The sequence below is a fragment of the Micropterus dolomieu genome, linkage group LG07, assembly GCF_021292245.1.
Source record: "Micropterus dolomieu isolate WLL.071019.BEF.003 ecotype Adirondacks linkage group LG07, ASM2129224v1, whole genome shotgun sequence".
Taxonomy (NCBI): Eukaryota; Metazoa; Chordata; class Actinopteri; order Centrarchiformes; family Centrarchidae; genus Micropterus; species Micropterus dolomieu.
In genome coordinates, this window is record NC_060156.1 from 27,394,062 (window position 1) to 27,421,747 (window position 27,686).

At 41.1% G+C, this 27,686-nt stretch overlaps 2 protein-coding genes across 2 annotated transcripts; both read right to left on the bottom strand.

The window, feature by feature from the left end:
• Nucleotides 1–8,440: 8,440 nt before the first annotated feature.
• Nucleotides 8,441–9,521, bottom strand: LOC123973874 (trace amine-associated receptor 13c-like). The gene is made up of 2 exons (XM_046054228.1): nucleotides 9,349–9,521; nucleotides 8,441–9,254 (listed from the first exon to the last, which is right to left on the bottom strand). The coding sequence occupies exons 1-2, from the start codon at nucleotides 9,519–9,521 to the stop codon at nucleotides 8,441–8,443; spliced, it is 987 nt and encodes a 328-aa protein (XP_045910184.1).
• Nucleotides 9,522–26,003: 16,482 nt separating this feature from the next.
• On the bottom strand, nucleotides 26,004–27,082 carry LOC123973996 (trace amine-associated receptor 13c-like). The gene is made up of 2 exons (XM_046054409.1): nucleotides 26,910–27,082; nucleotides 26,004–26,817 (listed from the first exon to the last, which is right to left on the bottom strand). Exons 1-2 carry the CDS (start codon nucleotides 27,080–27,082, stop codon nucleotides 26,004–26,006), a joined length of 987 nt encoding a protein of 328 aa, XP_045910365.1.
• Between the last annotated feature and the right edge of the window lie 604 nt (nucleotides 27,083–27,686).

Here is a 27,686-nt window from a genome sequence, read left to right on the forward strand (position 1 = left end):
CCTCGGGCAGAGGTCTGTTGTCTGTTCCAGAGTCTCGACTGAAAACTAAAGGGGACAGAGCGTTTGCTGTCAGGGCCCCGAGGCTCTGGAACAGCCTGCCCGAGGAAATCAGGTCGGCTGAGTCAGTGAACTCTTTTAAGTCCCTTCTTAAAACATACTTTTATAGGAGAGCTTTTCCCGATCTTATTTGACTTTATTTTATCCCTTTTATTTTATTGTATTTTACTAATTTTATATTAAATTTTCATGCTCTTATCTTTTTTTTGTATTATTCTTTACACTTGTTAAAGCACTTTGTAACTTGTTTTTGAAAAGTGCTCTACAAATAAGGATTATTATTATTATTATTATTATTCTCAGCAAAAACGACTTCAGACCTTTCGCCCTGACCTCTGTAGTTATGAAGTCCTTTGAACGCCTTGTGTTGTCCCACCTTAAATCCATCACAGACCCACTCCTGGATCCCCTGTAGTTCGCCTACAGAGCCAACAGGTCTGTAGACGATGCAGTAAACATGGCCCTTCACTACATCCTCCCCACCTGTTTGTGGATTTCAGCTCTGCTTTCAACACCATCATCCCAGCCCTGCTGCAGGACTAGCTCTTCTAGCTGAGCGTGTCTGACTCCACCTGCAGGTGGATCACTGACTTCCTGATGGACAGGAAGCAGCATGTGAAGCTGGGAAAACATGTCTCTGATTCCCGGACCATCAGCACCGGTTCCCCTCAAGGCTGCGTTCTTTCCCCTCTTCTCTTCTCCCTGTACACCAACAGCTGCACCTCCAGTCACCAGTCCGTCAAGCTCCTGAAGTTTGGGGACGACACCACCCTCACTGGGCTCATCTCAGGTGGGGATGAGTCTGCCTACAGGTGGGAGATCGACCCTCTGGTGACCTGCTGCAGCCAGAACAGTCTGGAGCTCAATGCTCTGAAGACAGTGGAGATGGTCGTGGATTTTAGAAAGAGCCCAGCACCACCCTCCCCCATCATCCTGTGTGACTCCCCAGTCACCACTGTGGACTCCTTCCGCTTCCTGGGCACCATCATCTCCAAGGACCTCAAGTGGGAATTGAACATCACCTCCCTCATCAAGAAGGCCCAGCAGAGGATGAACTTCCTGCGGCAGCTGAAGAAGTTCAGCCTGCCAAAGACAATGATGGTGCACTTCTACACCGCCATCATTGAGTCCATCCTCACCTCCTCCATCATCATCTGGTACACTGCTGCCACTGCCAGGGACAAAGGCAGGCTGCAGGTTATCATCGGCTCCGCAGAGAAGGTGATTGGCTGCAATCATCCATCACTTCAGGACCTGTACGCCTCCAGGACACTGTTTTTCTCTGTTTCAGCTCCCCTCTGGCAAGAGGCTGTGGTTAATCAGGACCAAAACCTCTCGCCACAAAAACAGCTTCTTCCTGTCTGCATCTAGCCCCATCAATTTAAATAGTTATGTACACAATATTCTCTTCCATTGCAATATGTCTGCACAACACAAACCCAGAATAACGCACATGTAAATATCTGGGACGTTGTTCTTTCTCTGCAAATAGTTGTATTATTTTTCTCTATTCTTTTTATTATTCTTATGTAACTTGCATTGTCTATTTCATATTTATATATTTATACATTTATTTATGTCAACTGTATGTTTATCTACGTGTAGCACCTTATCACCAAAGCAAATTCCTCAAATGTGTAAAACACTACTTGGCAATATAGCTCCTTCTGATGATCTTTTCTGACTGTCCGTTGTAGTCTGTCCCTGTCCTTTTGCTGGCAACACCAGTCATTCAAAGGACTTCATGACTACAGATGTCAGGGTGACAGGCCTGTGGTCATTTAATCAAGAGGTGGAGGGTTTTTTGGGGACCAGGATGATTGTGGAGCGTTTGAAGCAGGATGGAGCTTTACACAGCTCCAATGATCTGTTGAATATCTGTGTGAAGATGGGTGTCGGCTGGTCTGCACAGATTTTCAGGCATGATGGTGACACACATCGGGAGGAGCCTTCTTGATATTCTGCCTCTGGAAGAGCTGGTGCATATCCTCTTCACAGATCATGAGTGCAGGTCAGGGGTCGGGGAGTGGGGGTAACAGCTTGGCAGTGGGGGAAGGTGTCTGAAGTTGGAGTTGGAGTGGGGGAGAGGTGTGACTGTGGGCTTCTCAAACCTACAGTAAAAACCATTCAGCTCGTCAGCCAGTTGTTGAGTACCAGCAGTGTTTGGGGATAGTGTCCTGTAGTTATTGAGTGTCCGCAGGCCTCTCCACACTGATGCAGGGTCGCTTGCTGCGAATCTGTTATCTAGCTTTTCAGCGTAGCTCCTCTTTTGCTGCGGCCTGGTTGTACAGGACTCGGTTCCCACTTCTGAAGGCCTCCTCTTTGGTCTGATGAAGCTCCCTGAGTTTTGCTGTGAACCAGGGTTTTTGGTTGATGAATGTGTGGAAGGTTTTAGTCGGCACACACATGTCCTCACAAAAACTGATGTAAGATGTCACAGTGTCAGTTCATCCAGGTCAATGGCTGCAACTTTAAAAACACTCCAGTCAGTTCAGTCAAAGCAGTCCTGTAAATCCAGCTTTGACTTGTTGGTCAAACTTATCAGACTTTTTACAACAGGTTTAGCAGATTTTAATAAAATAAAATAAATCATACATACATGTATCCATTCATATAGTAATCATTCCTCCAAATCGTTTAATCCTTCCGCCATCAGGTTATTAAATTCAGACAGTACCCACTTTAAACAGGATCCTTATCAACAGCTTGCGTATGTATGTTTGAATGCAAGCCAAACTACAGAGCAAAATCAAACTCTGATTGAACATTAAATAGCCTTCTTTGGACCTGCAACTTATCTGAGAGAGAGAGGCATTAGAAATGGTATTACTTTAACACATTTACATGAGCCGGTGGATAGCATTTAACACTGTAAGACCCAAATATAGAAAATAATTATTTCACCTGCCAGATGTTGTTGTAGAACCCCTCTGATGTTGATGATGAAGGATTTTATAATTTTTTAGGGAAACGTTGTAATATTGCAACATTGTACCTAGTTGGGAGCAGAATTTCAGCATTTGCACTCAGTGTCTGAACAAATGTATAGAACAACTAAGGGTTTATTTGCAGTGAGGAATGCTTACATAGCACTAAAACAGTAAATATCATGACTAATAATCACCCAATAGTCATATCTTTATGATTCAGAATTTATTAAAAATAAAAACTGGATAAAATATTATATACAAAACAGAATGAATATCTTATCTCCACTGGTGGTTCATAGGACCTCTTGGCTGGGACCCCATTTGGTGGAGTCCCATTACTTGGGAATGTTCTCTTCTGAGAAGTCACAGGTCTCTGAGGTGTCACTTTTCTGGATGTCAAAGTGCTCCCACTGGCTGAAAATGGCCACCCTCTCCTTGGTGTGTTGACAGCTGTGTTTTTCTGAATTAGATTAGAAAGGAATCAATTTTGATGTCAAAAATACATTAAAAACCATTTAAATAGTGAAATATTAAATATGGTAAAATGCAGAACAGATTCTGACCGGGATGAGAGGGGATGTTAGTTGCGCTTGTAAAGTCTCCTGTTCAGCATCAGAACCACAGCTGACATCTGGACCACAGAAATCAGTATTAGAACTGATAACATCCTTTTTCAGAAAGTGATACCGGTCCTGGTATTGATGTCATCAGCAGCAGCAGCAGCTCGACATTCAGTGGGTGTCTGATTCTCTTTGTCCACTTCGTCAACATTTTCAACCACCTCCTAGTCACTCAGATCACTGGTATATGATCCCATCTCAACATCACTCTCTCTATTTTGGACAGCAACAATGCCTCACAGCACACTGTAGTAAACAATGCTGCTCCTTGCTGGTGTCTTCCTAAAATGGATATAATTGTTGCAAGAGTTAGAGTAGTTCCAGTAAAAATAATGTCAATGCAAATGAATCCTTTTTGTGTGGAACATTCTACTGAAGTCACACAATGCTGTCTGGCTAGCCCAATGTGCACTCTACTTAACATTATAAAAGGAATATGCAAACCCCCAGACCTCTTACATCCCCACATTCCTGAACATTCACACCTGTCCCTGAACAATGCATCATGCATGCAACCCCCCACATTTCAGAACATTTGCACATGTCCTTGAACAACCATCCTCCAAACTACTCCACAAACAACTCCTGTGCCTTGCAAAACAAGCACACAAACTAAGCCCATATTAAAAACAGCAAACTGCATTTTACAGCTAGCATACATTTTCAAATACTGGTACTGAAGGAACTTAAAATACTGCAACCAGAAAACATGTATTAATTTAGAACATTAATTATCTGTTCTAAAATGATAATTGTATCAAATAACACATTTAGAAATAGTGAATCGTCAAATGCACTATATTTTTGTAAATATTTATCCTATATAAGAAGATTTCAGAAGTGCAATGTAAAATTACAACAAAGACATAACAAGCTAAAAATCTAATTTGATGCAATTATTCCACAATAACTTAGTATTTACATGAACTAGAAATTCTAACAATAACACAAATATTTCAGGGATTTTACTCACTTAAGTGTTGATATATCCAGTCCGATGAAACAAGGAGATGCGCTGACAGAAAAGTTTGCAGGTTGTACGAGTTCAAGGCCTTATAGCCAGACATACAGTTAGCACAATTAGTATCCAATGGCATTGCAAGGCAAAACAATAGGACCCATTGGCTATGTAAATGTGGTCTTTCAAAATAAAACATGGGCAGATGTATTTTTGGGAGAGCTACAAGGGATGTTGTAATTTTACAACCACGGCTCTTACAGGCGCCGTCACGGTGGTGCGGTGGTCAGCACTGTCGCCTCACAGCAAGAAGGTCGTGGAGTTTGCATGTTCTTACCGTGTCTGCGTGGGTTCTCTCCGGGTGCTCCGGCTTCCTCCCACCATCCAAAGACATGCAGGCTAGGTTGATTGGTTACCCTAAATTGTCCTTAGGTTAGAGTGTGAGCGTGAGTGGTTGTTTGTCTATGTGTGGCCCTGCGATGGACTGGCGACCTGTCCAGGGTGTACCCCGCCTTTCGCTCGATGTAAGCTGGGATTGGCTCCAGCCCCCCGCGACCCTGTACGCAGGATAAGCGGTTGACGATGGATGGATGGATGGATGGATGGATGGATGGATGGATGGATGGATGGGTCTTACAGGGTTAAGTCATACAGGCTACAGAAGAACTCAGTCTGGCCTAAGTGAAGTTCAATCCTAGTAACGTCCCTGGCTGTGCGATGTGTTATTTTCAGGGGACACTGTTATCCAAGCTGTACACTCACTGCTTTACATTGTTTCAACATGGAAAGATACAATCAAATATTTACAAAAATGTTAGAGGTGTACTTTTTCTAACTTTTTTGAGAATGTAACTTAGAATGACCGTAAGCTGTTGTTTTATTGCATCTGAGCTAATCCACTGACATCTGCTTTCATCTTGTGGCCTTGGGGTTTCTGTTGTGAACTACAATGTCAGATCATTATTTTTGGGATGTTACATTCTAAGTTTGATTGTAGAAATCTACATAGTTAAGTGAACTTGTACTGTTGTGTACTGTTCCTAAGCTATGGTAAGTTTATATATGAATAATTACAAACAATAGATTAATAATCTGTAAAATATAATGCCATATATGACATTTGCAGTTAAATAAAGAATAAATATATACATCTTATCATGGTAAAAACAAGAGGATTTAATACATATTAAAAAGAGTTGTTATATTTTAGTGCTGGGCAACTATTAAAAAGTTAATCGTGATTAATCGCATTGTTACGCGCAAAATTGAATAATGAATTCTAAAGTAGTGTTTTGCGCACTTTTAATTCAAATGTACTGCTATATATACATAAGTGCAATAAGATATTGTTTGTAAACACTTTAAACAAATAAGGTGCGTCTTACCAGCAGTATTACCTTTACACAGTAGAAATAAAATATTTCTTGTAAATCTCAACGTAAACCTTAATTTAATCAAATGAAATATAAAACCAAACCTATTTGCCACTGCCAGGGCATTACCTTTTGTCTAGCTTGTTAAGACAAGTTACCATCAGAGTCCAGAGCCACGAGCATAACATAATAACAGGCACCTTCTGAGCAACAGGTTGACATATGTAAATGAGTTATCTTGTTTTTTTTTCTGAGCAGGTATCAGCAGAAAAAATTTTCTTTTATCAGGGAGCAGCTTAAACAGTCTATGTTCAGTAGCAAGTATCCCTGTTACAGTGAGGTAAAGTGGTCGAGCACAAGGCGTAACGACCAGAGGGCACGTTTCCGTGGAACTGTCGCGGTTTTACTCGCCTTCCTCACCCTACGTCAAGGCCCTTTGGCATCACCTTTTAATGGCCTTTTGTGTCATTTATTGAGGTTTAGGGCTCCGCGGTCAAGTTAGCAATGCTTAGCAACAACAAATATACAACTTCGGTTCAAGTTAGCAGCAATAAATATGCAACGTCCAGTTAGACTTTCAAAATAAAATGGTAGCATTTCAAAACATTGCAGTTTAGGAAAAAGATCATGGTTTGGGTTAAAATAACTACATACGTCAGTTAACACGTAAGTTTACTTACGTCACTTACATCAATTTACGTAACTTGCCTAATATTTAATATTGAATTTAATATTATAATGTTGAATCTTTGTTCAGTCTTTTCTGTTAAATATCATATACTTACCTTTACCGTCAAAAACCGACGCTACAGGGCATTCCGCAATGCGTTGAACTATGATGGTAAAGGGATCCCCAGTGCGTTACAAACTGAGGGCGACAGCTCTTGACCATGCGTCCATATGTGACGAGTCAGGGAGTAAGAACGGCTTGTCTGATCACATGAGGAGAGCAGTGTGACCCGCAGGGCGAAGCAAATACATTGCGATTATGAGAACGTTCCTAAGACTGACATCTTCCCCAATACTAACCAGCATGCAGTGAGTAGCTATCCACTTTGCTATGGTATTTGATCGCTTGTCTTGCTTTTGTTTATCAACGTAGTCTGCCGAAGCATTCCTCCGCTGCTTGTTTGGGAGGGTGATTTGTAGGCTGATCAACATCCCACCCCTCCTGTGACCCATTTGACTGGATGTGTATTCAGAGCCGGTGAGCGAATAATAATAATAATAATTAAAAATGTGATATCGCAATAACGTGTATTTACAGTATATTGTGTATATCTGTACATGTTCAAGTGTCATTCAGTGTTGATTAAGCCTTTTGTATGTTTAAATTTCATATTTCCTTGCAACGTCAATAAAACCTGTGGAACAAGGGACATCTGTACTGAGATTGTTAATGTTAGAAAGGTGTTTTTCTGACTGTATATATACAGCAAATACTGAGGGCAGCAGAGTTGTTCATGGTTCAATCTCCAAAGAGCAGCATTTTTTGTCGAACTCTGGACTCTTTCTTTTAACTGGGAGTAGTCGGTAGCTTTTTCATTCTCATTGCTGTGCTTATTTGTATGCATTCAGTTTGGTGGTTCCTCAAAATCCCTTACTCTTGCAACATGTACATTGTGCCAGGCCAATGCACACATCAGCATTTTCACTCATTGCACACTAGTATTTAACCTTAGCCTAAAAGGTTAACAACCCTAAATTTCACTACACAAGTCAGACCTTTAAATCCAAGAACTCCTTGAGTTTGTTGTATTTCTGAGTTTTGTTGAGTTTGCTTTGTTCTGCTGGGTTTACCTTATTGGGTATGTGTGTTTAATTTTGTTTTTCCCCTGGATAAAGTCAAAATTGTGTTTTATTTGATTAAAAGGACATATACAGTGTATATTGTAAAGTATTATTTAACTTTCCATATTCTGCAGTAATGTAATGAAATCATGTCATGATGCTTATTTAATTTAATTTATTTCAGTCTAATCACATAATGGAATTTCATACCTGTAAAGCATCTTTGGTTACAACAGCCTTAATATAAATAACAGTAAAAATGCTGGTGCTGTGGTGAGTTTAAATGTTAAACAGTGCAGGGTGCTTATGATAAGTACAAAACAAAACCCTTCTCTCTAATCACATGCTGAATGTGAGAGGATGACTTTACATTGGATCTACACAGAGTCCAAGAACTGAAAACACACAGGTTAGAATCTGCAACAGCCACTGGGTGTCATAATACAGGCACATTTAACTAGCAGCACACTCGAACTATAACTGAATATTGATCATAATCACCATTACTAAAACAATAAAAACATTCTTTGCAGGTTAGTAGAAGCTTTGAGCAGAATTACACACAAGGCCCGATTCCACCTCTTTTTATGCACATTTTCAATTTGCACATAAATTATATGTAATTTTGTTAATTCTTCAGGAATTAATATTTCCTCCTTTTGGACTTGTGAATTAACACACAACATGTCACACAGTCATTCCACGGCCTCTCTAGAGTATGTTGGCCTCACAGGAACCAGGCTGCAGAATCTTAAATGTAACAATTTGAAAAACAGCTTTTTTAAACCAGGGGTAGAACAAGGCATAGATCACGGGGTTTAGACAAGAGTGTAAATACAAAAGAGAGAGTCCATAAGATGTAGATGAAGAATTGAGTGTATTGTCACCTGCAAAAGAGACACAGTAATATGGGCAGAAACATAGTAGGAACACAACTACAAGAACCCCAAGAGTCCTGGCTGCTTTCAGCTCAGATTTCTTTGTCAGAGTCACTGAACTTTGGAGTGTGACAGCTGTAATTTGAGAGTGCATGGCATGAGCCTGAAACACAGCCACTACAAACACTCTCATATACAGAACTATGATGACAGTGATGGGAACAATAAAAGTAAAAACAAGATCAGCAGCTCCTGCAATATAACTTATAACAATCACACACTCTCCGTAGCAGGAATTATACCTGTCTGGTTGAGTCAGGCCATATTTTGCAAAAAGACTGCAGTAGAAAACAGAACAGAACCAACACAGACAAACACAGAGTTTAACTCTTCTCTCAGTGATTCTGGTGGTATAATGCAGAGGGTGACAAATAGCAACATATCGGTCAACTGATATGAGCACTATGTCTCCTACTGAGGTAGAGGGAATGATGAACGATACATACTTATACAGAGAACACATCAGGTCACCAAGAAACCAGCAGGATGTTTTTCGGAGGATTTCTACGGGCATCAGCAGGAGGCCCACGAGAAAGTCTGAGACAGCCAGAGAGAGGAGGAGGATGTTGGTGGGTGTGTGGAGCTGCCTGGAGGGAAAGAGGAAAGTATCATCACTCAATTGTGCTAACTAAAAGTACATGTCTTATATTTCTAAAACTTTGCTGAGAAATTGATCTCTGCCTGAAGTGGGAGACTGAGATGATGACAAGCAGGTTGAGAGCCACAGTGAGCACAGAGATGGAGAACACAAGAGTGTGCAGAAATACAGTTTCGGACCCAGGAAGTGCCGACTTCCTGCAGGAGGAGTTGAGGAATTGTGGAAAGCAGAGCTCTGCTCCATCAACAACCTCCATTAGACAGTGAGAGGAGAAAAGGAGGAGCTGCAGCTCTGGCAGCTTCTGACCAGAACGCTTTATCATACAGTTTATTTATTTCTTTCTGACATTCAGTTTGTCCCTCCTCTCCTCTTGCTCTCAGTCTCTGTTGGACACTGATGCCCCTCCTCTCTTCTTCATATCACACCATGATCTTTAACACCATTTCTCCAATAATCCCTGTGTATGACTGCCCTTCTGTCGGCAATCTGGTAGGTCAGGTTATTAGAAAACTATTTAAGAGATGTATTAATAATAATAAACTTATTGTCACTAAACTTAGATAAAAGATAACGAAGCCCCACCCTGGTATCAGGGACCAATAACAAAAACCTGACATTACATTCATTTAGCTGACACTTTTATCCAAAACGATTAAAATTGCTAAATAATTCATAGGTTGCACACCTCTGTAACAACTCAGGGTGTTGTTCTCAGGGACACATTGGTGGATGTGTCACAATGGGGAATTAAACCCGGTTCTCACTTTAAAGGCATGTGTCGTATCCACTGTTCCATCACCACAACACTTTAAAAATTGGGTTTGTTCATTTAACTTGTTTAGTTAAAATAGTTTACTAAAAGTTAGCACTGACCAATATCAATAACTGACCAATATCAATAACAATAGCTGCTTGACCACTGTTATCTACTCTAAACAAAATTAAAGCATACAACAATCAGCATTCCCCCCTCGATTGTGAAAGCGAGGAAGATGGTGGATGCAAGCACATGGGTGTCTCAGCACATAATAATGCAAGATGTGGCGCAAAATGTTGCACGTTGTTATCTTTTGTCTGCAGGTATGAGATAGTCATGTGTTGTAACACAAAAACTGTTTGTCATCCGGACAGTGAAGACCCACACCTTGGGAAAATAAAGTTATGTGTTGAAGCAGGTTACCTTTTGCTACTGGAGTCACAATGTCAGTCCCTCCACCGTGTTGTGGTTCTTCTCTGTGGTCTCCATCCGGTTGGACATAACAAAGGTTACGATATGGTAACCCTAGTTCTGTAAACACAGGCGGAGCTCTCTACTGGACTCTATACCTCCTCCAATCACACGCACACACTTGCCCACTGAAATTTTATTGTGCATGTAGCCGATCAATAGGACGCTGCTACAGATACGTGTGTGACGTATAACAAGCAGTGTCCCTACTGCCTCAGCATCCGACCACCTCTTCAGCAGACGGGGTCAGAGCGGCAGGGCTCATCGGTAGATGGCTCCGCCTGTGCTTATACAACTAGGGTTACCATATCGTAACCTTCGTTCTATCTCACACAGGCTCGGCCCTCTACTGGACTCTATGGGTACAGTGGGTGGAGCCCGATGACTGTCCGCCCTAGCCGTGACAAGCCAAAGTCCTCCACACTAACCCAGTCGGCCACAGGCCGGCCAAAGCCCCGGCCACCACATCACCTAGTGACAGAATGGTGGGACACCCCTGAGAAGGTCACTGGACCGATAGACCATTAACACCTGGACTGCCCTGACTTCTCACTGGAACGTCAGGCACTGCCAGTGTATGTCCCTCCTCTACACCCAGTAGTCACCAGATCCTCACTTTTCAGATCTTAGGTCACACTTGCGAGCTGGATCTCGAGAGATAGAAACGCACAAACAGGCACAGTAAGGGCCAAGATGCCATTGTGCAGATCTCTTCAACACACACCCCTCTGAAAAAGGGTCATAGACACTTTCACACTTCCGAGTGGAATGTGCATGCACCGCTAAGGGTGGGTCTGTTCCCGCCCGTGTACAGGCTTCGGAAATTCACTCACAAAGCTAGCTGGCCAGGCTCTTCTTGGACAGGGATTTACTGACTGCACTCTCACTGAAACAGACGAACAGCTGACCAGTGCACTGAATGGGGGCCGTGTGCTCTACACAGGACGTTAGCCTAGCACACATGGACACAACAGATGCACTCTCACCTCCCTGCACCCTAAGTGGGGTAGGGGGGTAGAAAGCATCCAGATTTATTGTCCTGGACCTGAACATGCTCATTATGTTCTTAAGAACAAAGGAGGTGTGTGAACTGACAGGCACACAGCTCACTCATCTTCTTAGCAGAGGTGAGAGCAAGGCGCAGGGCTATCCAAGAGATAGCATTTTCAATGAGGACTGCTCCAGGGGCTCATAAGGTGCAGATATTAGAGCCACCAACACAAGCAGCAAGCCCTACTGATCTGTGGTGTCCTTGAATGCACCACAGCTCGCTGCTGCAATGATGGCTCAACGTGCAACAGTGTCACCGTGAGCACGTCATCAGTGGAGCAGTCAGTATCAACACAGCTGCCGAGTGAAGCCGAGTCAGGACAGGGCATCCTCCTCTCCACTGCAGCGAGCTGCTGCTGGGAGAATGAGCCGCTGTTCAATGTGATAAAGTGCCACGGGCCGCACCGCTTGAAGAGACGTGTTGTCTGGTTGCATCTCTCCGGCTATATCTGACCTAGATTGGCGTTGTTGCTGTCGCAGCTAGTCAGCTGAACACTGCGCTGGTTCGGTTGAGCATATGTTGACAAAGTGGTTGTGTGTTTTTAGGAACACACACACTGTCAGTGAGCTAGCAGTGTTCCCGTGGACACTGTCGTGAGTGCACGGGGAACGCAGAGTTGGCTCGCATTGCTGCATAGTGTCACTGTCATGGCAGCAGCCCTTCATTTGGCTGCCAGGCGATGTAGGCGACCCGTTGCGCAGGCCGGACAACCAGCTAGCAAGGAGGAAGCCCAGGTCCTACTACCGTCTCGCTCAGATGCCACCAGGAGAGCGACGTGGGACATGGGCTTCTGTCCCAGTGGTTTGACTAGCGCAGCAAAGACCCGTGCCCTCCCACTGTCTCTCTCAAGTTAGCAAGGAGAGCAGTGAGGGCTGTAGGTCGGATCATTAGCTTAGCATCGGTGAACATGCAGTTTTGTGGAGACTGAAGCGCGTTACGCACCGAACCGATGATGGTTGGGGTTTGGTGGGGAGGAGAATGGTCTTTATGAATGTACTGTATTTAATCAGTTTAACATTCACAGCATTTTCAGTGTGTACACAAGCAGCAGATGAAACACAATTAAATGCATGCTGGACACATAATGGAGGGAGGAGGTCTGGTGGTGTGCATCGGCCTCTGTCCCTCTGTCACCCTTTTTTTTGTTGTTTTTTAAATAAATAATAAGGCTTAGACTTTTTCCAAGGGCTGCAATGGAAAAGGCCATGGTGTCATAGAACGCACCATGGCCGGAGTTGAAAAGGCCGACCGGGCCTGGGAATGCAGAGTTACAGTAGACTGCTGCATTGCCCAGTTTCCACGGTAAGAACAGCTTGTTTCTTGGCTGTCACGTCGTGGAAGCGGACCATTATGGCTGCGCGGACTCTGAGGTCAGGCTAGTCACCCACCCTCTCACTCAGTTCTGACCGGGAGAGCGGTGTGGGCTGCGGGGCGAACCGTTAGCTTAGCATCGGTGAGTGCAGTTCAACAAGGGTTGGTCGGATGCTGTGCTGAATATAATTAACATGTTTTACTCAAAAAACGGTTTCCACATTCTCAAAAGCCTTACTATAGTGTACACAAGCAGCACATGTAAAACAATGGTGTCTTGAACACCAGACGGTGGATTGTGACAGCGTCAGCAGGCCTCTCTCCCTCCATAACGGTCACTTGGCCAGTCGCATTTCATGTGACCTCCTTTTCCTAGCAGGAGCTAGGTAATGCATTTGAGCATCCATGAGTGTCTGTGTTACGCCCCTGTAAAAGGGGAAATAGAAAGTACGACACGGACACGATGTAGCCTCAGTCAAGTCCAATGTTGTAATGCATTTACCAAAAACATACCAAAATACTTTCACAGCATTTTAACAGTATTGGCAAAGAACAGTAAATTACATTTAGCTCTGTGAAGTGTTGAGAAAAATGAACAGCACAATTGGAAATATCCTGTAATGCTAAATACTGCTACCTTAGAGTTATTAATTCAGAATACTCTTAACACTTAAACCTCAGCAGTGTTGCACTTACATATAAAGTATCCTGCCTCTTCACATTACACTCAGTTTTCTTACACTGCAACAATCCCTACAATGTAAAACAAATACACAGAAAACGGCGGTGGCGGCGTTCCATTACAGCCCCACTTTAACCTCGGCCCACATGACACAGCTAGCATACAGGCTACACTGGAGCAACACTTCACCTTTAGCCTGCTGTAAAAGGGGAAATAGAAAGTACGACACGGACACGATGTAGCCTCAGTCAAGTCCAATGTTGTAATGGACGAACGTAAGCCACACGTTCCGTACACAGGCTGAACGAGGCATGAGCAATCGTGAACAGATCCTCCAATCACAAACTAGTACTTAAAACTATACGTTAAAAAGAAAGTTAAGCTTATGTAAACAATCAAACACTGCATATTGTTTTTTAAGATGCATTTCCCCAAATTGATATAGAAGTTAAATTAAAAAAAAACATTTTAAACATAGATCGTCTTTTTATCCTATTAACCTTTTTAGCCTCTTTTACCCAAAAAGCAATAGATTACTGATCTACAGCTCAGTGTATTTTAACTTTGTCCTGTTTTATAAAGGAATGAATTATCAGTTTTTACTCATTCAAAGAATTCTAATTTTCCCTTTTTATGGACATTTTTAAGTATCTTTTAAGTCATATCAACCCAACTTATATCCTCCCATTCAATTTATTCAGTATAACACCTTTTTGATCATCCTTACGTGCTCACTTAATGTACTCAGTATTACATCATTTTCATCATCCTTACATCTGCACATATTTAGCCAAATAAATGTGGCATGGTGGACCAGGAAGAGTGGAGTGCCAAACTACGCCACCTAGGGAATTGCACCCCTGGAAATATTATATGAATCTTGATTATTTGAAGGAGATAAAAAGAAAAAAAAGGCACACAGGAATGTTACTGATGAGGCAGAGATGTGGTTCAAAATACACCAAAATGTTTTTTTAATGGTTCAGTGTAATATTTCTGAGGATTTATCGACAGAAATGCAATATAACTATCCATAACTATGTTTTCAGTGGTATGTAAAGACCTTACATAATATAGCATTGTGTTTTTATTACCTTAGAATGAGACATTTACATCTACATAACTGCGGGCACCCTCTTCCATGGACATCGACACATTGCATCGTGGCTGAAATTGGACAAACAGCGCTACGAACGCGTTTTGTCACTACATTCTTCTTGTTCTACTTCTTGTCGAATTCAGGCAGTGTAGACACTCATTACTATGTTGAATACGTACGTTAGAAGAAGTAGTAATAATATACAGCAGGGGTCTGCAAATAAATTTTGAATCGGAGCAATATTTTCAACCATTAGATGGTGGATGAGATTGTAAGTTATAATATTACCTTTTAGCATTTAGTTTGGTTAGCTCAGTTGGTAGGCCGCAGGACACCCAACCTAGGGATTGAAGGGTCAATCCCACTTTAGGACAATGTTTTGGGGGGTTTTTTCTCTGCAACAAATGGATTCTGCAGTGAATGTTTCTCAGATCACAGCATGTGCTGCACTGTTTTTGTTTTGGTGTTTGATCCGCATCCATCAAGCTACGAACGCTTTTGCATTTCCCCAGTATCTCCAGGCAGAGGAAATTTAGGGGAATCACATTCCTTGACGGCTCTTTCAGAGGCTACAGACTCTTTTAATGTTGAGTTTTTCAAAGTAAAAGCTCGGTTCAACTTCAAATACAAGATTGCATTAAACAAGCTTTCTCGTGCCTTTATTTTCTAGGCAAAACCACTAAAGAGGAAGTGATTATGTAAGTCATTGCTGTCGTCATGATGGAGATATATGATGTAAATAACATCATAGAGTATGGTCTAGACCTGCTCTATTATGAAAAGTGCTGTGAGATAACTGTTGTGGTTTGGCGCTATATAAATAAAATTGAATTGAATATATTTCAGCACCGCTATCAAAGTATTTATTTATATTTTTTGCTGCTATTAAAGCACCATAGCCAGATATTATTGTTGGTGGACAGTTTTGGCGAGGATAGAGTAGTTGCAAATCACAACCCTCGCCACTAGATCTTACACACTGAACCTTTAATAAGCAAGAACACACAATCTGGGACTGGAACTACTGAAAGACAAGGAAATATGAAACATCAATAAGAACTATGATAAGATAGTAGATAAAATAATTTATTACAATAATTAGTTAAAAACTTTTATCAATTGAAATCTATAAATCCAGCTCCCCAAAATAACTTCAAACAAAACTTGTTCACTTGTGGAGAGTGCAGCACTACAAATGTAAATGCTCCGTATTTGTACAGCGCCTTTCTAGCGCTACATCTGCATTCACCAGTCATACACAGGGGCAATTCGGGGTTTATTATCTTGCCCAAGGAAAATTCGACACGCAACCAGGGGGAGCCAGGAATCGAACCACCGACCTTCCGATTAACGGCCAACCCGCTCTACCTCCTCAGCCACAGCTGCCCCTGAAAATGATGCAGTCTATATGTGGCCCGCCTGAAGTTACTCACATGCAGAAAAATGAAGTGACCTTGCCACGGGTACCAAGCCTCCCAACAAGATGGCACCCTGCTCTCTGGCTCGGGGGCCCATGGAGAATAAATAACCAGAGTTATAAATGAAAGGGGCTTGCGGTTACAGAGATGTGAAATTAATGTATGTCTATGGGAGTGTTTTTTGATTTCCAATTAATAGCGCCAGCTAGAGGCTGATTGACGCCAAATTTCACACAGGCCCTCGGTAAGGCATGACAGAGAAGGTCCCCGGGTTTGGTGTAGATCGGCCATTGCAAACGTAAGATCTGTAATGACACCCCGTCTTTAGCGTTGTCGGCTCGGATCAGAGATGGTCCGTGAAAAGTTTCGTGGCGATCGGACTTGCGGCTGGAATGGGGAAGAATTAGTATCAATGGGACTTGTGGTTATGGTGATCTAAAATGCATGTCAGTCGATGGGATTTTTTTTTATGTCTTTAATCTGCAAAACAGCACCACCTATGGGCATATTTGGGTGAAATTTGGTGCGTGTAGTAAGGGGACCATGCTGAACATTTCGGCTGTGGTTTCATGTCAGTGTGACTTGTGGTTATAGAGTAACCATCTTTTCAGATAAAATAGCGCCACCTAGGGAGTAGTTGCACCAAATTTTTCACAGGCCCTCAGGGGGGCGTCACACATTACTGCTCCAAATTTGGTGTCGATCGGCCATTCCAAACCGAAGATATCACCTGACTTGCTGTTAGTAGCGTTTTTCGCAAACATTTGTTAGCCTATAATTGGGACATTTTTAGTCGGATCAAAATTTCCTCTACAAACTTTCATCAGCTTGGTCCAGAGATTATCCGTGCCAAGTTTGGTGCGAAAAAAAAGTTTAGGCAGAAATGGCCATGGCCTATACCACGAGATTCAGCTCGATCCCCCGAACGTGTGGATATAAGGTTTTTGATATCTGCCTTCGTGAGCAGGATTTCCCAGCCCAAACCTGTTGATCTTGCTTATAGTGCCCAAATGGGCAAATCAACAGTGAACTAAAACCAGGAGGAACCTGGAAAAGTGAAGGAAACAATAAGCCAGGCTCAACCTTACTGTGTTAGAATACACTTACCATGCTCACCACCTCTGAGATGGGTCATGAAGATACAACAATGAATGGTCACAACGCAGGAAAGGAGATTCCTAACAGTGTTTCAAACAGCAGGTAATCCACAAAATCAACTGCTGAGGGGAAAAAAAAATAAAATAAAATATATATATATATATATATAAATATATAACACCAACCACAACCACAGCAGGGACAGATCATGAAGCAGAGAGAGAGCAAGGGAACACAGGTGTTTTATATAGCCTAAGCCTGATAAGGAGGTTGACCAGGGGAGGAGTTAAGTCAAGGCTGCAACACTACTACACATTAACCTGCACTTGGGGCAGCTTTCCCCACCACTTAAAGAAAAACCTTGTATGGGAGAAATCGTAGACTCTATGGCAGTGGTCATCATCTGGCGGCCCACCAAAGCTTCCTGTCTGCATAATGGCCACTGATGAAGCTATTGCACTATTACAAACTGTGCATCTGTGGCGAAATTTATGGTAAAATGCTGTTATTAACTAAATATTTACTAGTTCTGCAGCTACATTTAAAACAATTAACTGGTGGAACACAAGTTCACTTTATTATGAAGTAGCCATAGAAAATGCAATGCGTTTGTGACTGAGATTAGCACTGACCCCTATTGTTTATCAAAAATGCATCTACAAAACGACATTTTCATATCATTTTCAAGATTTTGACAGCAGACCAGTTTGAAATACTGCAGCGAGTAATCGGGCAGTCAGGAGAAGATACAGTGAGCTGTTAGATAAATACAGTTACAAAAACAGTTACATTATCAGGAAACACTCCATAAACGTTCATTGTTATGCAGATGATACTCAATTATATCTATCGATCAAGCCAGATGAAACAAATCAGTTAGGTAAACTTCTAGTGTGCCTTCTGGAGGTTGGATGTCCTTTATTTTCCTAATGTTAAACTCAGATAAAACTGAAGTCATTGCACTGGGGCCCAAGCACCTCCGTGACGCAATATCTAAATTTACATTTACTCCAGATGGCATCATCCTGGCCTCCAGTACCACCGTGAGGAATCTCAGAGTTATCTGTGATCAGGACATCTCCATTAACTCTCACATTAAGCACATTTCAAGGACCGCCTTTTTTCACCTATGTAATATTGCAAATATCAGAAACACGTTAATCAGAAGGTCGGCGGTTCAACCCTCGGCTCGCTGCATGTTGAAGTGGCAAGATACTGAACCCTAATTGAATGTTAGCACTGACAGGTTAACCCCCCACCCCTTTAACCTCTGCAGCAATGTTGGCAGAACGCATGCGTCTATCTCCCAAAGACAACCTCTGAATATGACACTGAGCATGTGCACTCAGCTTCTTCTTTTCAGATCATCAGAGAGTTCTTTGCCTATTTTAGGGGAGTTGAACCCCCCCAAATAACAATAAGAAAAATAATTACATTTATTTATTTTTTTTACAGTGCAGAGATGTACTCAACAAAGAGAAGCAAGAATATTCATAACTACCACAGAATAATACAAATCTAATTTTTACTTATTGGCTTAAAATAATCGTTCTGGTTGTTTCCTCTGGTTCACAATTTAAATCCCTATCAATTTGAACACATGCGCACACGCACACACACACACACACACTCACACACACACACACAGACATGGTGAAGGAAGATTGATACAGCGTAGTGAGTGATACAGAGTGAAACTGTAAGTACTTGTTAATTATGTTAACTTAAGCTACGTTTACTTGAGGTAAAGGAAAAGGGATATTTTAGTTGGTTACGAAAACACTAGTGTTGGTGGTGTGAACGCCATTAATATTAACTATCTCTATAGTATTTCAAAACAATATCAGTCTCCATAGAATGATGTTGTCAGTGAAAACTAAATGTCATAATGTCCCTGTTATTGCTGTTGTACCGGTGTATCCTTCAATTCATTGACCAGATATATTGAAGATATTTTAGGAGAGAGAGAAGCAGGAGATTGGCAGGGCAGCTGATCAGGTCAGTAGTGGTCTACAGTGTAATCTACAGGTCTGTAGTGGTGTAATAGATGTCATTTACACTGGGGACACTGTTGATGTCCCCACCACATTTTGAAACGGCTGATTTTGTCCCCACAACTTTTTGAAAATGTTTGTTGAAAATGTACTGAAAATAGTTCGCACCAAGATATGTTAACTATTAAATGGAAATGCTTTGAGAAAGGTTTGTTTGCACAATAAGAAAACATGTGAAACAATTTAAATATAAAAGAAACAAATGTGCATTTTGCAAAAAGTAACAGGCAGCTGATTACTGCATTATACCAAGTTATATTTTCTATTAATGAATTGTTGAAGTGTTTCTCTTTTTATAAATGAAGACATTTCCACCCTAAATTGGAGCAGAAAATGTCTCCAGAATTAAGGAAATTAAGTGTTTAATGCTCAAAATCTTCTGGGGGGAGGACAGACTCCCCATTCATATATTTCAGTATTCATATTTCTTGAAAATAGTGTTAAAAATCTTCTCATCTTGTTTTTGAGCATCTTCAGGTCTCGTGACAAAACAAAGTAACGCCCTTGAGTGGTCTACAGGTCAGTAGTGGCCTACTGGTCAGTGTTGGTCTACAGGTCTGTAGTGGTCTACAGGTCTAAGGAAATGTGGGCTGTTTTGTTCTCTTCTAACATTATGTATTTGTTGGCAGGTCTAGGCACTAAGTCATAACCTAAACTAACTAAATTTGCTATATTCTGAACCACTTAACTTTCTGCGTATATTGGCTGTAATAAATAAAATAAATATGTACATGTTGCCTAAATGTAGGCTAGGCTAGGCTATACATGAGCATATACCACAGATATACACACAATAAAATATAATCAGAATCAGAATCAGATGTATTTGCCAGGTATGTGGACACATACGAGGAATTTGACTCAGGATTGTACATTGCACGTGCTTACTCATGAAATAATACAACAATAAGATCAGACACAGGCTAGAGTATAGAGAACACCCAACAGGGTGAGGGTGTTGAATGTCGATCTTAAGTCCACGAACAGGATCTCTGCATATGTCCCTGGACAGTCAGGTTGTTGCAGAATGTAATGCAGTCCCAAGTTCACTGCATCATGCACTGACCTGTGGGCCAACACCAGTCATTCAAAGGACTTCATGACTACAGATTTCAGGGCAACAGGCCTGTGGTCATTTAATCCAGAGATGGAGGGTTTTTTTGGGACTGGGATGATTGTGGAGGGAGCTTCACACAGCTTCAGTGATCTGTTGAAGATCTGTGTTAAGATGGGTGCCAGCTGGTCTGCACAGATTTTCAGGCATGATGGTGACACACCGTCTTCCTAAGTGCCTTCCTAATCATCTTCCTTCTTGGAAGAGCTGGTTCACATCCTCTTCACAGATCATGAGTGCAGATGAGGGGTCGGTGAATGGGGGTGAATGCGTGGCAGTGGGGAAGGGTGACTGAAGTTGGAGTTGGAGTGGGGGAGAGGTGTGACTGTGGGCTTCTCAAATCTACAGTAAAAACCATTCAGCTCGTCAGCCAGTTGTTGAGTACCAGCAGTATTGGGGGATGGTCTCCTGTAGTTAGTGAGTGTCTGCAGGCCTATCCACACTGACGCAGGGTTGCTGGCTGTGAAGCTGTTCTCTTTGCTGCTTTAATCTCTTTAGTCAGTGTGTTCCTGGCCTGGTTGTACAGATCTGTGTCTCTACTTCTGAAGGCCTCCTCTTTGGTCTGAAGAATCTGCCTGAGTTTCGCTGTGAACCAGGGTTTTTGGTTGTTGAATGTGCGGAAGGTTTTAGTCAGCACACACATGTCTTCACAAAATCTGATGTAAGATGTCTCAGTGTCAGTGAGTTCATCCAGGTCAGTGGCTGCAGCCTCAAAAACACTCCAGTCATTTCAGTCAAAGCACGCTTGTAAATCCAGCTTTGATTCATTGGTCCATCTTACCCACACTCTTTACAACAGGTTTATCAGATTTTAATAGAATAAAAGCATACATGGATACGTACATATAGTAACTCCAAATCTAAGTAACTCTAACTCCTTCCACCATCAGACAGAAGCCACTTTAAACAGGATCCTTATCAACAGCTTCTGTATGTTTGTATCACACTGTGTGCCTGTCTGCCCTGTTTAGTTAGTTCTCAGTCAGTTTTGCTATTTTAGTCTGTTCTTTATCTGTTCTTTAGTCTGTGTTTTGGGTTTCAGCTCTGTCTATCGTCTTGTGTTTAGTATGCCCAGTGTTAGTCAGAAAGTTGTTTACCACTGCCTGTTTGATGTCAGTTTGGTATGTGTTTCTAGTTTCAGTCTGTTTTCCCCATTAGTTTGTAGTCTACTCTGTGCCTTTAGTGCTGTTCAGTCTGTTCCTGTTTAGTTTGGTTTTGATCTGTGCCTGCCTTAGTTCCTGTCTAATTCTGTCTATTCTGTTCATTTATCTTAGTCTGATATGTCTTGATGTGGAGTTTGTCTGTGGTGTTCTGTTTTATCCTAGTTTCAGTCCTGCCTTGCTGTCTGTTATGATCTCTTTGCTATAGTTGGTCAGTGTTTGTGTGTTTACATGGCTTTCTGTTTGTCTGGAGTAGATTCTTGTGATATTTTGTAACATGAGTTCTGTCTGTTTCCCCAGTAATCCCTCTGCGTGCCTGTCTCTTTGTTTTCATCTGCTGTCTCTCTGCCTGCCTGTTTCGTTAGTCCTGATCCCCCTCACCTGTGTTGCTCCCACCTGCTCATTAGTCCCTGGTGTTAAATGTTTGCTGTTTCTGTTCAGTCTCTGTCTGGTCATTGTCATGTATAGTGTGGTGTATGTTATGCCTCCTGCTGGAATTACCTGTTCAATCATTTTGGATTTACCAGTCACAGCAACCTGTTAGCTTTATAACTTGTTTTGTTTGGATTAAAATCCCTGAACTTGACGCTGGCTCTCTAGTGTCTTGTGTTTGGGCTCTCTCCTGTTTTCACTTACCTGAATCCTGACAGTATGTTTGTATGTTAGCCAAACTACAGAGCAAAATCAAACTCTCATTGAACCTATCTACAGTAAAGTAATATGAATGTAGTCTTTCAAAAAACACATTGGCAGATATTTTTTGGCGAGCTAATAGGGATGTTGTAATTTTACAATCATGGGTCTTACGGGGTTAAGTTATACAGGCTACATAGGAGCTCAGTTTGGCCTAAGTGAATTCTCCCCCATGCAGCTTATGTGTCTAAAAAGTAACTTTACAGTAACTTTTGTTCAACAGAGGAGAAATGGAAGAAGAGATGTCTGTCACTTTTACCTGTTAACATCTTGGCTTCTTCAGAGGTACATAAATGTAGTTCTAATACAGTAACAAACCATGTGAGTGCAAAGATTTCGCATGCGCAAGTTACACACACATCCCTGTCTTTCAATCCTAGTAACGTCCCTGACTTTAAACACATTAATGGCTGTGCAATGTGTTATTTTAAGGCGACAGCAAATTTACAGCTGGAAACTCACTGCTTGTGTGTCCTTTCTTCAGTGTTGTCACATGAAAAGATACAATCAAATATTTACAAAAATGTGAGAGGTGTACTTTTTGTGACTTTTTTGAGAGTGTAAGTGAGAATGACCGTAAACTGTTGTTTTATTGTATCTGAGCTAATCCAGTGACATCTGCTTTCATCTTGTGGCCTTGGTGGTTCAGTTGTGCTCTACAATCTCAGAAGTTTGATAGTAGAAATCTACATAGTTACAGTAAGTGAATATACTGTTCCTAGGCTGTAGTAAGTTTTATATGCGAATAATTACAAACAATAGATTAATAATCTGTAAAATATGATGTCATATATTACATTTGTAGTTAAATAAAGACTACATACATACATCTTATCATGGTAAAACAAGAGGATTTAATATATATTAAACAGACTTTTCTATATTTTTTTGCGCTGGGCAACGATTAAAAAATTATTTGCAATTAATCACATTGTTAATGCGCAAAATTGAGTAATGAATTCTAAAGTAGTGTATTGTGCACTTTTAATTTAAATGCACTGCTATATACACAAGTGCAATAACATGTGGTATGCAAACACTTAAAACAAATAAGGTGTGTCTTACCAGCCGTATTCCCTTTTACACAGTAGCAATAAAATATAGCTTATACTTGCTTGTTAAAACAAGTTACCATCTCCAGAGCCACGATTATAACCCCATAACGAGCATATTTTGAGCAACAGGTTAACACACACACACATATATACACAGCACATATCACTGGAAGAGCGAATGATCCTCTCTGTTTGTAAGTTTCCAGAATCTATTACTGTTTACTAAATAGTTATAAGGACAACAACAGGAGAGAATTCGCATGACAAAGCATCTCCGCAAAACTAGATGTAGGCCTATCAGGTAAAGTTATGTAACCTGTAATTTTAACTTAAGTTAAATAGGCTATAGCTGTGTAGCGCACACACAAGCCGTTGCCATGGTTACTATCCATAGAGCGCCTGCTGTTTAATCGCGAAGCACTTGTCGTCCTGTCTGATCGCATGTGGAGCGCAGAGTGACCTGCAGGGCCAAGCAAATATGTTCAGATTATCAGAACATTCCTAAGATTGACATCTTCCTCAATACTAATCAGCATGTAGTGTGTAGCTATCCTCTTGGCCATGGCATCTGTTCGCTTGTCTTGCTTTTTTTTATCAACGTAGTCTGCCAAAGCCGTCCTCCACTGCTTGTTTGGGTGGATGATTTTCAGGCTGATCAACATCCCACCTCTTCTGCGATTCATGTTTTGACTGTAAGTGTATTCAGAGCCAGTGAGCAATGCACTTTAAAAAAAAATAAATAAAAAAATTAAAAATTCGTTAACGTGAGATAAAATAATTGTTAATTAACTAATGCGTACTAAATCGTGGTAATAAAACGTTTACTTGCCTTGCCCTTGTATATTTCCAGTATAGTATGTATATCTGTACATGTTAAAATCTAGCATAGTATTGATTAAGCCTTTTGTATGTTTAAATTTCATATTTCCTTGCAACATCAATAAAACCTGTGGACAATGGGACATCTGTACTGAGATTGTTGATGTTAGAAAGGTATTCTTTTTCTGACGGTAAAGTTATATACAGCAAATACTGAGGGCAGCAGAGTTGTTCATGGTTCAATCCCCAAAGAGCAGCATTTTTTGTTGACTCTTTTCTTTTCACTGGGAGTTGTTGGTAGCTTTTTCATTCTCATTGCTGTGTTTATTTGTATGCATTCAAGTTTGGTGGTTCAACAGCATTTTCACTCATTGCACACTAGTATTTACCCTTAGCCTAAAAGGTTAATAACCCTACATTTCACTACACAAATCAGACCTTTAAATCCAAGAACTCCTTGAGTTTGTTGAATTTGCTTTGTTTTATTTGATTAAAAGGACATATACACTGTATATTGTAAAATATTATTTAACTTTCCATATTCTGCATATTCTATAAATGATCATGTAATAAAATCGTGTCATAATGCTTATTTACTTCAGTTTATTTCAGTCTAATAATCACATAGTAGAATTTGATACCTGTAAAGTATGCAAGAGTTTGGTTACAACAGCCATAAATAACAGTAGAAATGCTGTTGCTGTGTTGAGTTGAAATGTTAAACAGTGCAGGGTACTTGTGATAAAATGACAACAGCAAAGGTAAAGAATAAACACAAAACAAAACCCATCTGTCTCATCACACGCTGAATGTGAGAGGAGACTTCCCATGAAAGCTACAGAATGTCATAATATAGCCACATTTTATTAGTAACAAACTCAAACTATAACTGAATAATGATCATAATTAGGGATGCACCGAAATTAAAATTCTTGACTGAAGCTGAAATCAAATATAATGGAAAAAATTGGCCGAATACCCAACATTGAACACGTACATTCACATTTTTCCATTTATTTTTAAATGAAATAGTCAAAATGTGCTTTTTACTCGGGGTTCCCCACAGGATTTGGAGAGACTATGGTGGGTGGGTCCGAGGTCCAAGAGGGTCCGGTAAAGTAAATTACATGTGTCCATTTACTTTTAATGGACACATGTAATGTGTTTTATACTTTCTGTGAATATAATCCAATAAATCTTATTTACATACTTTACAGGCACCTTATTTTGAAAACCGCACGTTGTCACATGTGTATCCTCGCACTAAATTCATCAAGTCCGACCCAATTTGATAAATAAAGTTGTACGTGGTTCTTGTATCGCGTAACATGAAGACTTCACAGCCTCTCTTCAGGTAGGCTTCTCATACTTCTGTCTTTGTAAAGAGACAAACTGACAGGATAAAGTCGCTAACCTACCTGTCAGCTCGCACTGGTCTGCTTCAGTGGATTTACCATAAAGGCTTGAATACGTATGCACTCCAAATTTAGGTGCAGCTAGCTTAATCGCCTTCTCATAAACAAGTGACTTTTCTAAGAAGTCAGCCACAGATGGAGTGGATGTGCTAGGAGACAATTCAGCAGAACAGTGTCTCCAAACGGCGATTTTTGCATCTTTCTGTAATTGTAATCTAATTGTTTGGTAAAATTTAATTGTTTTTTTGACTATTTTCAGCCGATTAATTTCAGTGGCCGAACATTTGGTGCATCCCTAATGATAATCACCATTACTTAAACAATGTAAACATACTTTGCAGGTTATTAGAAGCTTGAGAAGAACATTGAGCAGAATTACACACAAGGTGTGTTTCTACCTTTTTAGATGCACATTTTCAATTTACACATAAATCACATGTAATTCTCCTAATTCTGCAGGAAAGCATATTTCCCCCTTTTGGAAAAAAAAATGAATTAGTCTCATGCTCACAGGTCTCATTTCAGTCACTCCACAGCCTCTCTAGAGTATGTTGGCCTCACAGGAACCAGGCTGCAGAATCTTAAATGTAACAATTTGAAAAACAGCTTTTTTAAACCAGGGGTAGAACAACGCATAGATCACAGGGTTTAGACAGGAGTGTAAATACAAAAGAGAGAGCCCATACGATGCAGATGAAGAATTGAGCGTATTGTCACCTGCAAAAGAGACACAGTAATATGGGCAGAAACATACTAAGAACACAACTACAAGAACCCCAAGAGTCCTGGCTGCTTTCAGCTCAGAGTTCTTTGTTAGAGTCACTGAAGTTTGGAGTGTGACAGCTGTAATGTGAGAGCGCATGGCACGAGCCTGAGACACAGCCACTACAAACACTCTCATATACAGAACTACGATGACAGTGATGGGAACAATAAAAGTAAAAACAAGATCAGCAGCTCCTGCAATATAACTTATAACAATCACACACTCTCCGTAGCAGGAATCATATCTGTCTGGTTGAGTCATGCCATATTTTACAAAGAGACTGCAGTAGAAAACAGAACAGAACCAACACAGACAAACACAGAGTTTAACTTTTCTCACAGTGATTCTGGTGGTATAATGCAGAGGGTCACAAATAGCAACATAGCGGTCGACTGAGATGAGCACCATGTCTCCTACTGAGGCAGAGGGAGTGATGTAAGCTACATAAATATACAAAGAACACATGAGGTCACCAAGAAACCAGCAGGATGTTTTTCTAAGGATTTCTACCGGCATCAGCAGGAGGCCCACGAGAAAGTCTGAGACAGCCAGAGAGAGGAGGAGGATGTTGGTGGGTGTGTGGAGCTGCCTGGAGGGAAAGAGGAAAGTATCATCACACAATTGTGCTAACTAAAAGTACATTTGTCATATTTCTAAAACTGCTGAGAAATTGATCTCTGCCTGAAGTGGGAGACTGAGATGATGACAAGCAGGTTGAGAGCCACAGTGAGCAGAGAGATGGAGAACACAAGAGTGTGCAGAAATACAGCTTCGGACTGAGGAAGTGTCGGCTTCCTGCTGGAGGTGTTGAGGAGTTGTGGAAAGCAGAGCTCTGCTCCGTCATCAACCTCCATCAGACAGTGAGAGGAAAAGAGGAGCTGCAGCTCTGGCAGCTTCTGACCAGAACGCTTTATCATACAGTTGATTTATCTCATTCTGACACTCAGTTTGTCCCTCCTCTCCTCTCGCTCTCAGTCTGTGTTGGACGCTGATGTCCCTCCTCTCTTCTTCATTTCACACCATGTTTCTCCAATAATCCCTTTGTATGACTCCCCTTCTACTGGTAGATCAGGTTAGTTTATTAGAAAAAATGTAAGATATGTCTTAATATTAATGCAGTTATTAATGTCAGTAAACTTCTCAGCCAGGTAACCAACTCCTTTCACTTTCTCTGTTCAATGTTGTGTGCAGCACAAAAAAACGGTTGATTAATATTTCCTGTCAATAAGAACTGCATCCTGCAGTTACTTCCTTAGCGAAAGTCTGACAGGATTTTTTAATTAAGTAGGCTATATATCATTATGGATTTTCCATATTTTTAGAAGCTTTTCACAGTGGTAAAGGCTAATAAAAAAAAAAAATGATTTTGTGTATTTGAAAACACTAATGTTCTAAATTAAGTAAATTAGAAACAAAAATTTTAAATTCGTCTCTCGCAGTGTCTGGCCCTTAAACATT

Bases quoted from the DNA above. Each gene is read 5' to 3' on its own strand.
- LOC123973874 (XM_046054228.1), bottom strand. From the start codon at position 9,521: ATGGAGGTTGTTGATGGAGCAGAGCTCTGCTTTCCACAATTCCTCAAC. The intron at 9,255-9,348 runs GCAGAGATCAAT...CTTTCCCTCCAG, and splicing joins ATCTCAGTCTCCCACTTCAG to GCAGCTCCACACACCCACCA.
- LOC123973996 (XM_046054409.1), bottom strand. From the start codon at position 27,082: ATGGAGGTTGATGACGGAGCAGAGCTCTGCTTTCCACAACTCCTCAAC. The intron at 26,818-26,909 runs GCAGAGATCAAT...CTTTCCCTCCAG, and splicing joins ATCTCAGTCTCCCACTTCAG to GCAGCTCCACACACCCACCA.